General features: G+C 33.8%; 1 protein-coding gene across 1 annotated transcript in view; it reads right to left on the reverse strand.

The window, feature by feature from the left end:
* Positions 1-14193, reverse strand: part of DPP6 (dipeptidyl peptidase like 6) — a 1027554-nt gene that overhangs the window by 67559 nt on the left and 945802 nt on the right. Inside the window, exon 16 of the mRNA XM_074195237.1 lies at positions 3631-3678. Coding sequence (XP_074051338.1) covers positions 3631-3678 — 48 coding nt within the window. The remainder of the gene's footprint in view (positions 1-3630; positions 3679-14193) is intronic.

Consider the following 14193-nt stretch of genomic DNA (forward strand, 5'->3'; position numbering starts at 1 on the left):
ATGTGAGGCAGTCTTTGAACTCTTCCAGTTTTCCTGGAGTTTTTCTAATGCAGTAGATAGAATGGAGGGGCTATGGTCAGGAAGACTCATTCTTCTTGGGTTAAAATATGACTTTGGACATCTAATAGCTATGTGACATTGGGCAAGTCATTTAAACTTGCTTGTCTCTGTTTCTTCATCTGTTAAATGAGTTAGAGAGGGAAATGGCAAAACATTCTAGAATCTCTGCAAAGAAAACCCCAAAGGGGTCACAAAGAGTCAGACAAAATTGTAACTATCCACTCTATCCGCTATGCCACTTATCTGCTTAGTATCAATGCTAATGGTCCCTGAGTGGTGTTATCATACGGGTCTTTGTGAGACCATTCTACTTTTGAAAAGCTCTGGTGCTTCTTACCATAAATCCTAAATTAAATTTAAATCTAAACATAACAAAATGAAAAGACAATATAATGGCTCAATGTTTTTTAAAATAATGCAATAAGATTTTTGTCAATGTAGATATATTTCATTTTTGGCAAAATTTTCTACTTTTCTAGTAATACTTCACTATTGTATAATACCATTCCAGTTTGCAAATCATGGCATAAAGTTTGAGGAAACCTTCTAAGAGAGAAAACCAATTTTGCTTAACTATTTTTGCCAAAGGAAAACTAGGAGAAAGGATTACTTGATTGGGTGACAAAACATTTACTGAAGTGGTGCTTTGACTAAGAGGTTATTGGTTATCTTTTTTTAAATTAATGACTTTTCTGGTTCACCAAATGGTATCCCAAGCATGTCCTGGAGTTCACAAATGTTCCTGAATAGACTCAAGGGACTCTAAGCAGGAAAATGGGGGGAAAATTATTTTTCATTTTCGTTAATCTGCAACTAAAATTTGTCATTTCCTTCAATTATTTTAAAGCATTCTTTTGAGAAGTGCTCTGTAGGCTTTACCAGATTGTCAAAAGGGTCCACCCATGATACAAAAGTTAGGAACCCCTGATCTGAAAGGCTTACTTGGTAACATTCACAAAATGAGCTCTTTATTTCTTCTCCTCAGGTCTAGTTTGTGAAAAGACATTGATAATCAAACTCCAACTACCAAAATGTACATAGCAAAATTATTTCATATGAACGTTAGGTTGACAGTAGCAGAAAAATATTTCTTAAGAACTCTAGAGGGTTTTGTATTTTTATTGGGCCATATATTTTATGGAGAAAAAAATCTCATAAAATAAATTAACTATTTATGTTTTTTGAGTATGAACAAATAAAAAAATCAATTATTAACATTATATATGAAAACGTGTCATACTTGAGGGTTCTGTATGGTATTTGTTTTGGTTTTTTAAACAAAGACTATTGAAACAAGCTTGCTGTAAGGATGAAAGCCTCATTAATGTTTTTTCAATGAAGGCACATTGTTATAGACAAAGGTATATATTATAGACTAAAATTAACCACATGATTTGCTTTTCCTTGATTCTCTTTCATTCAAATATCATCATCTCCTTTTTCTTGAAAAAAATTTCTAAAAAAAATAAAAAAATAATTTCTACATTTGATACTATACTTGCTCACATTTTTCTTAACCTCTTTCAGTCTTGTTTACATTTTTACTCCTTTATCAAAATCACTCAAAGCTCACCAATTAACTCCTAATGTCCAAATCAAATGCTTTAAAAAAAATCCTCATGTTTCCTGACCCCACTCTAGCTCTGGACACTGATAATCCTCCACTATTGGATTCTTTCTTCTCTGGACTTTAGAGAGACCACACCTGTTTTTTTCTTGCCCTTCCCTAACTTCTGCTCTGTCCCTTTTACTAATTTTTCAACCTTCCCTCCACCCAAAGATGTTTTCTAACATTCCACTTTTCCTTTTTTTTTGCAAGGCAATGGCATTAAGTGATATATACTCAAGGTCATACAGCTAGCTAGGTAAAAATCCTGAGACTGGATTTGAATGCAGGTACTCCTGACTCCAGGGCTGGTACTCTATCCACTGTGCCATCTAGCTGCCCTCTAATATTCCCCTTTTGAGTGATTAACTACTCACCTTGTGAATGGATATAGCAATGTTATCTCTCAATTTCTAAAATATCTAAAAACAGTTCAAAACAATTTAGGGTTTCTTAGATTCAATTTCTCATCTGTGGTAATTAAAAAAGAAAACAACCACCTCTATCTTTTATGAATCTTTGTCTTTCCTCTTTGCTGCTCTGTATATCCCCTATCCCCCTGTTGTAATGTTGGCCAGGCTGACTCAGGCAAAATGGGCAGTCAAATACATCAAATGATTTGAGGAATATTGCAAATTTTTCTCCCCACCCCAGTGTTTGCCACTAGTGCCACATTGAACAGAGTTCTCATTAAGTCATTGTCTTCTTAACAAGAGTTCATTCTGTTACAAAAAGTCAATCATCTTAAAAAACCTTAAATGACCTGAACAAATAAGTATCAATAGGAATTAGGGATGAAAAGCAACCTCAGACACAACTGAAATGACTGAACAACAACAAAAAGAGCCAGTTGAGGTTGACTTTATGATGCCAGGCCAGACAAGCCATTTGACATTCTTCAGAAACAGGCAGTTTTCAACCAAATGCAACTTATAAGCCTTTTTGTCAAGTTCACTGATATCATAGAGGAACACAAGCAGAGAAAGCCACTGAGATAAGAAAATACTCCTTTCCCTGCTTTGTCATAAATACCTCTAATTCGACTCTTTGCTTTCTCTTCTGTCAACATTTTCAATACTCTTTAGCCACAGTATAAAACCTCAATTAGGAAAACCAACCTGGGAATTCTAGACTTTTTAATTTTTTTTTTGGCAAGGTATTGAGGTTGAGTGACTTGTCCAAGATCACACAGCTAGGTAATTATTAAGTGTCTGAGGCTGGATTTGAACTCAGGTCCTCCTGACTCCAGAGCTGGTGCTCTATCCCCCGTGCCACCTAGCTGCCCCCTCTTTATCTTTTTTAAAAATTCATTTCATTTATTTACTGTATACAGGAAAATCTCAGTTCAAGTCTCTCTCCTTTGAAAATATACTGACTACGTGACCCTGGGCATTTAAATCACTTAATTTTTTGTTCCAGGCAACTCTTTAAGACTACATGGGTAGAGTCTTCTCATGAAGGAGTTCCCAAGAGTCATGAAACTAAAGAGACAGGTCCTATCCCCATGAAATGTCAGTTATTATCTCGATGATGTGGAAACTCTCTTCAAGATCACAGTTTATATAACCTGTCCATGGGATCTCATCTTTGAGAGAGGAGGTGTAGTATAATAGATAGTGAGCTGTAGAACCAAGAGCTGAGTTCAAATCATACCTCTGATATATTCAGACTTTTTGACTTTGGCCAAGTATTAAAGCTCCTAGTTTAGTTATCATGCCATTAACTCTCCTAGAATTCAACTCCATCTGTAGTCCATGCAGTGGTAGACCTGGCTTACTTCTATCTGAGCTATATTTCATTGTACTACCAAATGAGCAACTAGAGCTCCTTTCCAGTAGTGGAGAGTATGGTTCTGACCCTGATGTTATACCTTAGAACAGAACAAAGTGAAATGAAGTAAGCCATTTTGTTTGCTATTCTCCTTAGGGCTCACAAAGATTTTACAAAAGACACAAAGTACTCACTTTTTTGGTCAGTGGTATTGTGGACTGTCACCATGGGGACTCTGGGACCTATATTGAGGAGAGGGGGAGAAAACAAAAAATAAAACATTTAGTTGAGACAAGAATATAAACATTTTCCCTTTTAAGAAAATTAAAACATCAGACACGGGAGAACTGGATTTCATGGAAGAGATTTCAAAGAAATAACTCATTTTGCAATTAATATAGCATTGATGGTAGTATTAGATATATGGGACAAATGGGATTGCCAAGGTCTATCTTAATTGGTTGTTAAATGTAAATATTTATAATTTTGTAAATGATTTAATTAGGATAAATACAATAAACCATTTGTTCTTAGATTATCCTGGTGACATAAAAGCATTTCACAAATCATTTACATTTTGCTTGTGGCCACATATATACTTGATACCCAATTTGGTTCAAAATGATTCATTGATGCAATGTTATTATCCATGGAATCAACAGAATTAGTACTCAAAGGAACATAGCCCAGTAAACATGCATATTGCACTTTCAGTTCAGTACTCATGAGTTGTTTAGTCTCCTTTGATTTTTTCCTTTTTTTTAATATTTTATTTATTTAAGGCATTGGAGTTAACTGACTTGCTCAAGGTCACACAGCTAGGCAATTATTAAGTGTCTGAGGCTGTATTTGAACTCAGTTCCTCCTGACTCCAGGGCCAGTGCTCTGTCCTCTGTGCCAATCAGCTGCCCACTGGTATTTTTCTTGCAATTGGGATATGATGCCATCAGATGGTGATAGGTATCTTGATTTAGATGGTTTAAGCTACAAAGCATTTGTTTTATACAAGTTCTGTGTCACAAGTATATAATTTCTACTTATTGTTTATTAAAATAGCATGCATTTATTAAAAAAGAAAAATATAAAAAATTAAAAAATAATACATTTAAATATGATACATATAAGATAAGCTTTTACCTTTTCATCAATTCTTAACTAACAGAATAAAATTAGATTAGGATACTCCTTTTTAACTCTTTTTTTAACTTTTATATACATATATTAGATATATATATATATCTTTTTTAACTTTATATATATATATATATATATATATGTTAGATATATATGTATATACACCTGTGTTGTACTAGATATCCATCTGAGGATCCTTCTGCTATCGAATTCAGTGATATTTTGAGAAATGTCTAATCCCTTCCTGAAATCCACATATAATATACTATAAGCCTAGTAATTATGTACCTAGCTCAAACTGTCCTTTCTATTTCAACTTTTGCATTTATTCATGAGTATTTTAGCATTAACATTGATATCGCTCGATTCAACCAGCTTCTCAAATTCCATCCTACTTTAGGCATTCACAGGGGTGTTCACCCTTATATTTTATAACTGCATCTACTTTCATAATCGCAAACTCTGTAATTGCCCTCTCTGATACTAATCTCTTATCCTTACACCTCTCTCTATATATACCATTACTCCTCAGTGATTTTGGATCATCATTATAATCTCTTCTTCCCATCGTTTTCCCAGTTCATCACTCTTGTTTCAATAATTAATCAGTTAAGCTATACATCTCCCCTCATCCCTGAATCCTTTACCTCCTTGTTCTCCTTGTGCCCTACCAAGTCTCAATCCTGGATCATATTCATTCTACCTCTTTACTCAATTCCTAATTTAAGAGCCTATGAGGTAGAGAATGCAAGTGGCAGGAATGGAGAGGAGGAAGGTTATTTTGTGTAATGGCAATGATCTGAGACTAAAAACAGAATATCATTCTAAAGTCAGAGTCATAAAGGAGTCACAAGACCAGACTGAGTCATCAATAACAAGCCCCAGCAGGAACAGGAGCAATAACTAAGATTAATCTAGTGCTTAGACTTTGCAATTATTATCTCATTTGATCCTCACAACACCTTGGAAAGTAGCTGCTAACCCCATTTTACAGATGAGGTGCTAACCTCATTTTACAGAATTTAAGCAACTTGCCAATGTTCATAAGGCTAGTTAGTCTGAAGTTGGATTTGAACTCTTGTCTTTCTGACTCCAGACCCAGTGCTTTATTCACTGTAATACCTACAGCTTCTAAATGGAATTTAAGTGAGAGAATCTAGGTCTGAATCCTTATTGTGCAAATTTCTAGTTATGTGACCTAGAGCAAGTCATTTAACTCTATGGGTCCCAGAATTCTCCTTTATAATGTAAGGGACTTGGACCAGGTGACCTCTGAGGTCCTTTAAGACCTTATCTATGACTAGCTGATCTGGTTCCATCACTACCTACTGTGGGCCTAGACACACACAGAGGAAGCTATTTTCTGAATTCTAATCCAGTTTGCCTTTTTCCTGCTCAACGCTCAACTAAGATTACTATGCATTTCTAATATCTGTTGAAAATATACAGACATTGATGAATTCACTTGACAGGCTATCTATGCAGTCATATGATATAATGTTGACAATAGGCATTTTCATTCACTTTTGTTTTTAAAGAAGAATTGGGTTTAAGTCCTGTCTTTGATCTAAAAAGATTGTATCATGAGGAGCTAGTCACCCAACATCTTAGTGGTTCAGACAACTTTCTGAGACCAAAAGTGAGACGAGCAGTTGATCTATTTTTGGTGGAGGTAATTTCTATACTGGGATTTTTCCACAATAATGAAATTGTAATCTGAACAGAAAAAGTTATGTGAAAGATAAGAAAAAATAAGGCTAAGTAAGGTAAGGTCACTAATTTTACAAGAACATATATAGTAAACATTGGATTATTTGAATTCTGATCTCTTCATACAAGTTTTCCTTATTGTACCATATTACCATAAAATATGTGAGTAGGAACATTTAGAAAATCTTAACATGATAAGAAAATTTTCTTTTTGGATTCTTGTTGCAAGATATCTTCTACAATGCTGTAGGGTTCCTTAGTAAGGCACATTTCTCTGTTATATAACTCATTTGATGCCAATAATCACTAGATTGATGAGTAAAGTTATTTTCATAGTCACATCTATCCAAGGATTGTAAGCATAGCAGATCTTTTGTTTGAGGAGGGCCTTCAAGGATAAATTTTATTCTGCTAAAAAGATTAATAAATGATAGACCCAGGAAGATTTTGCATTTTCTATACCTTTCAGTTATGTGACTATAAAGATGTTGTTGGTTCTAGAATACTAACTATGAAAGTCTTCCTTCTGTTTCTTTGCCCATGTTTTCATTAAAGTTGTATATATATATATATATATATATATATATATATATATATATATATATAAAACATTTTGAATGATTTTATACTGATAAGAAATTAGGCTTGACGGAGGTAGTTACTAATATTTTCTTGGTTGCTATTTCCCTGGCCACAAAATCTCCAGCTGTGATGTTTGTTTCACTTCTTTGGAATCTGTCCTCTTGAGATATCTTGAGAATCAATCCCTAAGTTAATTTTAAATTTTATAGAATGTGTCAAGTGCCACTGTACATGTGAAACCTTTCTTGATCTTCTCTGCCTACTCAGCTGCTAGCTCCTTCCCCCCAAATTATCATGTAAATGTTTTCATACATATACATGAGTGCCTTCCCTGGCTAAGTTGCAGAATTTTCTCTAGCTTGAATTTCTTATACATTTATGTAGTAAGGACCAGGTGCTCTTCCTAACTTCATCTTTTCAAGTGCCATTGTCATTTCCTCAAATAGTAATTGTGCAAAAGTATAGCAGAGTGGTGACTATAGTTTCCAATGGATATAAATCACAATAAAATGCAGGAATATAATCAAGATCACAGAACAAAAATTTCTGGCCAAATCTACTTTCTCTCCCATACCCTCAAAAATAGTAAGAAGGGTACCAAATAAAGTAATAGAACAATAGTCAGACTAGTTATAGGAAAGGAGTATTACCACAGGGTAATTCCCAAGAAAAGGAAAAAACCCCAACAATCTATAAATAAAATTAGCAAAGGGATGCCTTATTGATTCCTAGCTTCCCCACCCCTATGCAGTAGATTCTACTTGACAGGTTCCATCAGCAACTGAATTATAAAAATTTTGAAATTAATAGTAAAGAGTGATGGATAATTAACAAAGGCCAAAAAAAAAAGCCCCACCTAAAAGAGATAAACACTACAGAAGAGAGTTCGAGGAATGAACTAGCAAATGGAAACATTCCCAATACAATCAATAAATCCTATAGAGTAAGAAAATTCCAAGGTAAAAGCTTAGTAGAGGGAGTTTTTTCTGAAATAGCTATCACTAAAACTCAAGAATAAAAAATAGAATGGATACAAAATCTCTGAAAGTTGTTGAAAGGCCTAATGAAGATGTTTGTCCTTAATCCTTGAAGAAAACCATGACATCTGGGAGATGATGCTAATACAAGCAACTGAATTGGATTTGAATAAGGGGCTGCTGTGCAAAGTCACCAGCCTCACTTTTTCCTCCAGAGCCATCTAGAGCCAGTGGTCAGATATGAATCAGGATGATGGAGATGATCCTGGATGTAAGGCACTCAGGATTAAGTGACTTTTTTTGGTTTGTTTTTTGCAAGGCAATGGAGTTAATGGGACTTGCCCAAAGTCACATAGCTAAGTAAATATTATGTGTCTGAGGTCGAATTTGGATTCAGGGCTTCATGACTCTAGCACCTGTGCCTATCCATTTTACTACCTAGCTGCCCCAAGGCATAACAAAAGAGATGAGAGAAAAAAAATGGGGAATGGAATAGATAAGCTTAAAAGAGAAACTATAAAAACTTATAAAAGTAAAATCTTGAAAAAACCAGAGGAAATAGAACTAAAAAATTAGATGATAAAAGAAATATTAGAGCAAAGTCAGAAGACAAAATATTGAAGAAAATTCCCTAGAAGTATTGGAAAGAGATGGAAAGTGTTGATTGATAGAATCTATATGTTCTCACCAGAATGAAACCTTACAATCAACAATCTAGGAATGTTATTGCTAAGCTATAGAGTAAAATAAAAAACAATCAAGCTATTAATGATACAGATCACATTCCAGAAAATTCCAGTTAGCATTTTGTATGACTCTGCATTAACTAAGGGAAAAAAAAGCCTGGAATATGATATATCAAAAAAACTACAAAAAATGATTGCTTTCAATTGGTAGTTTATTTTGAAAATTTAAAAGGACAATTAAAAAAAAAGGAACCTCTAAAAATATCAGTGAATTTTAAGTATTCTAAGCATTTCTCAAGGGATAACCTAAACTGCACAAGGTCTTTGAAAGGCAAACACTGTAGGAAAAAAAAACTCTTAAATAGGATAAACATATTTGAGAAACTTATAAGGGCTAAATGATGATCAAAGGCATATATCCTGAAAAAAAAAGAAGAGGATATTATCTCTTTAGAGACTCATTATTTCAGAGTCAGTGGGAGAATAAAAAGGACCAAGCTATGGGATTGGAGGGTCAAAAAACAAAAATGAGGATAATAATTGCATTTATTTCATAAGGTTTTTGTTAGGGTCAAATAAGATAATAATTATTAAGTTACAAACCTTAAAGTATCATATAAATATCAGCAATTATTGTTATTTTACTTTAATTTACAGCAAGAATATTAATATGTGGTTCTGTTCCTTTAACAGTATCAATTTGTTGATTGTTGGACAAATATCACTAATTAAAATTACCAAGAGTTAAAGTGATGATTCTTGATGGTTTAAGGTTTCTTAGTACCCTCTGCTAAGTACCTTTAATAACAATTTACAACCATCACTGCTGGGGCAGACAAGATTAAAGATCATTTTGTATTTTTGCCTGTTCTCTGGGTCACTATAGCCAAAGAGTCATCACCTGGTGACTAACCTTTTGGTGATGAGTTTCTCTGTATTTCAAGTAGCTAGGATTAATATCCATGTGATGCCAGAATTTTTACTCCATTCACAGAGCCTTTTTTTTAAGGTTCTTGCAAGGCAAATGGGGTTAAGTGGCTTGTCCAAGGCCACACAACTAGGTAAGTAATTATTAAGTGTCTGAGGTCAGATTTGAACCCTGACTCCAGGGCCAATACTCTATCCACTGCTCCACCTAGCCACCCCTCACACAGCCTTTAATGGAATGGGCATTATTTTTATCTTTGTATCTCTACTACCTACCAGAGTACCTTGCACCCAGTGGGTGCTCAATAATTTTTAATTGAAAAAAATCTGAGGCAACCTATATGATAGGATAAATCATTATATCATTAAAAATAAATATAGTTCAGCTTTGACTTTACCTCAATTTGTTGAACCAGTGAGATTTTATGGTAGCAATTCTTTCTGAATACTTTCATCAGATTAGAAAATGGAAAATTTAATTAGTGTATAGAATTCCATTTTGTTTTTGACTGTAGCAGGAGGAAGGAAAAAAAATACACAAAAGCATTAGGATTCCTTTCCAGGATCAGTCTTTTTTAAACAAAAGTTAGATCAATTGAATTTAAACATGAATGCTGAAATTGATTGCTTACAATCCTGGGAAATATCAATATCATTCAAATACATTTTAATTTTATTACTCAAGAAAAAGTGGTGTACTCTTGATATGTTAAGAGAAATGCAATGTTGCATGAGTCTGTGAATAAATGGATTGATTTGGCTGGTCTTATTTTAATTTTCTGTTGATTGATGGGATCATTTCTTTTTCTTTTTTGACAGGCTTACTAAACTGGGAAATTAGAGGAAGAAAGCTTATATAGCTTACCTAAATTTTATTGAAGATTTTGAAAAAATTAAAACAAAAGAAGAAAAAAACAATAATTTGAGAAATCTCTGGGCTTGGTACACACAGTCTAATCTCATACCATTTACATTTATATCTTCAATTCTATATAAGGTGTATTACATTTGGATTGGTTACTCTCAAGCTTTCTAAGATCCTTAAATATCAAAGAATATTTCAATTTTATTCAGTAAACCACTTCTTAATTAAGACTGGGAGGGAAACCAGGCACTTCCAAACTAAAAGTGAAACAAAAAAATAACACAATTATGCTGAATTTACTATTCTCTAGATCATTCTACGTAACTGGAACTGTTCTAAAATTCTGCCCAGTAATAGTAGTCCTTCTAAATCTTGAACCAAATGTATACAATAAATTTCATATGGGATCTCAACAAATTACTAAGTACCTTATAGTTTTAAAGGACTCTTTATAAGATTTATTCAAATACAAGTATGTGTACTGCACTGACTAGGTTTAAGTGATTATATATATATATATATATATATTATTTATTTATTTACTCATTAAATATTTACCCAAAGCAATTCTATCTTTGTTTTACATTTGTGTATAATTTTCATAGCTTGACTATACAGAAACATATTTGTCACAGCTGATGTTTTTTAACAGGAAGAATGATTTCCACAGGTACCTAATCACCTGAGGAATGATTGAACCAATTGAAGTATATGAATATTTTGCAATATTATTGCATCATAAGAAATGACAAATATGATGAATGCTGAGAAACCAGGGAAGACTTATATAAACAAATGTAGAGTTAAATGAGCAGAACCAGGAAACCAACAACAGTCATGACTAGAAGTCTGATGAAGTATGCCACCCACACTTTTTGGCAGAAGGGCGATGAACTAGAGGTATAGCATAAGACATGTTTTCCAAAATTGCCAGTATGTTAAATTATTTTTCTTGACTATATTTGACTGTTATAAGGATTTTCTTAAATGAAAGTGAATGAGTAAGTATATAGTAGGTGGTACAGAAACATAAAAAAATGAGAAAAAAATCTTAAAACATTTTAAAATATACAGATGAAAGTTAAAAGATGTCCAAAAGGACACACAAGGAAATTTTGTTGTTGTTATGAAAAAAAATCAAACTACATATCAGAGGTTCATAGTCCCATATACAATGTTCATTTTTGGTTTTGGATTGAGATGTTCATGTCTGTTGATTAAATTCATAAAAAAATAGAATTATTGTTGTGTTACAATGGTAAGAAGTGTGGATGGAGATCTTACATGTAGTCCTGGCTCAGACACTCACTTTAGTCTCTGCATGACCTTAAGTAAGTCACTTTGCTTATTTGGGACTTAGGTCCCTTGTGTGTAAAATGATCGTGTTAGGCTAGATAATCTTAAAGCTTCTTTCTACCTATAAAAGTCTGTCTCTTTTAGAAAATTCATTAATTGGAAACACACTTATGCCCTAGTATGTTACTATTACTCAACTGATTGAAGATCTCCTTGACTTATTAGCACTGGTACTATGTTAGCATACTTTGGTATAATCTTTATTTACCACACATGAGACATGTAATCAACTCACTCATCCATGGTGGATAATTCACATAATAGCACATCTGTGGAAACTAACTGCTTTCAAGTTTATAAACATTCAGTACTTATAATAGCCTACTTAATTATTTGTTTTGTTGACATTTTAGACTATTTTGGGGGGTTGCTACTAGGGATTTCATCAGTGTAATGAATTTTTGGCATGGAAATTCCCTCCATCGATGCTGGTCAACAACTCATCTATAATTTGTAGTTCAGAAGAGCTATTTGAGGGTCCTGAGAGGTCTGATTTCTAGGTCTATTCTCTATTATGCTATGGTATCTCTTTTTCATAGGACTATTTGCTTACATAGAATTATAATATTTTATAACTAACTGAGACCAAAGTGATCCTCTGATAGCTTTCATTCTGTAAGTGAGGAACAGAGAAGCTACTGATTTTTCAAGGTTGCATAGTCTGTGAGGGACAAATTTGGGAATTAAAAAATACAGTACTAAATGCTTAGGCCAGGGCTCTTTGAATAGCAAATAGTATTCTTTTTTTTTTTTAAATTTTGGCAAATAGTATTCTTTAGTGGGAAAAAGTTCAGCTCTGGGGTGAAGAGAGAACTTTTAATTGAAGTTCCACTAATTAATATTTATCCTTTGTTCTTGAAGAAGACCACAAACATCAGGGAGGTGATATCATGACAAGCACATGAATTGGATTTGAGTGGGAGGGGAATCATGACGACAGGAGATAGTCCTGGATGTGGGGCAATCAGGGTTAAATGACTTGCCCAATTTCACATAGCTCAGAGGCTAGATTTGAGCTTCTGTCCTCCTGACTCCAAGGTCAGTGCTTCATCCACTGTGCCATCTAGTTCCATTACTAAATTGAATGGTTTAGAGCAAGTAACTCAACCTCATTGGCCCTGTTTCCTCACCCACAAGATGAGGAGGCTGAACTAGATAGTGATGAGAGTGACCTTAGACTCATTTAGTCTGATCTTATTTTATGGATAAGCCTCAGAACCTCTCTAACAATTATACTAGCAGGACATATCAAAGCCAAGATTTGACCCGTCTTATTCTAAATTCTGAATATAGCCTACTACACCAAACTAGCTCCAAGGACCTCTTCCTGTCCCGTAATTCTATGCTACATGTGTAGCATCTATGGGAAGAAACAGGTGAAGCAGTTCTACTAAGAGTGTTTCTCCCTACCATAGAGAAGATGGCATGCCTTTTCTCCAATCGAGGTCTTACAAACCTGGAAAGAATTCCCTATTCACCTCCAAATTTTAAAATTCTTCAAGTCTCAACTCAAAAACTATTTCTCACAGAAAGTATATCCTAGAAAGTAAATCCCCCCACAGCTATTAGTATCTGCTCACGCCTCAAATTATATTGATTTGTTTAACTTTCCTTCTCCCTCTCTCTCTTTCTCCCCTCTCTGGAATGTAAATTTCATTAGAGAAAGTCTACTTTTCCATTTAAAAAAAATACTTCTAGCATAGGGTTTTGAACAGAGTCTTTTGGTAAATGTTTGTGAAAAGAATAAAGGAATGAATGGTAGGGAGACCTGCTTAGGGGTCAGAATAAAAAAAAAAGCTGGAGAGCTTCCCAGGTCTCCCTAGTGTTTCCTTATTATTTTGCTTTGAAAGCATTCTCAGAACACTCATTCAGTTGATAAATTGTTCAAATAAAAGTAAGATCTCACTTATTTACTATTAAACCCTCATTACAATGCTTGCAATATGCAACCCACTATGCTAGATTTTGGGGATCCAAAACTGGCCCTCAAGATGCTTATATTCTACTAGGAAAAATTCTCAGCTACTTTCTTATTCAATCAACAAATACCAGAGAAGCATCTGCTTTGCAAAAAGTACTGTGGTTTGCTTTTTAAAAAGTACAAAAGCACAAAGCTTTTATAGATCAAAAAACTTTAAGCCAATAATATTTACATCTCTATAGCACTTTTCAGGTTTGTAAAGTTTTTTACATATGTTGCTCACATGGTCCTACCAAGACATCTAGAAATAGTTGCCTCATTTTACAGATGAGAAAATTGACATTAAAAGAAGTTAAGACTTGTTCAAAGTCATTGCTGAGAAAGAATTTGAATTCAATTATTCTTTTTCTTTTAAATGAAAGATTTACTTTTTAATGAATAGAAATCTATTTATTCTCCCTCCCATGTCCTACCCTATTGGGGGAAAAAAACTGAAATTTCTTAGAACAAATAAGCATATTTAGGCAAAGCAAATTCCTTCAATGACTGTTTAAAAAAATACACATCTCATTATGAACTCAAAATTCATCACCTCTCTG

Source organism: Macrotis lagotis, chromosome 7 (genome assembly GCF_037893015.1).
Source record: "Macrotis lagotis isolate mMagLag1 chromosome 7, bilby.v1.9.chrom.fasta, whole genome shotgun sequence".
In the NCBI taxonomy this organism is placed as follows: domain Eukaryota; kingdom Metazoa; phylum Chordata; class Mammalia; order Peramelemorphia; family Peramelidae; genus Macrotis; species Macrotis lagotis.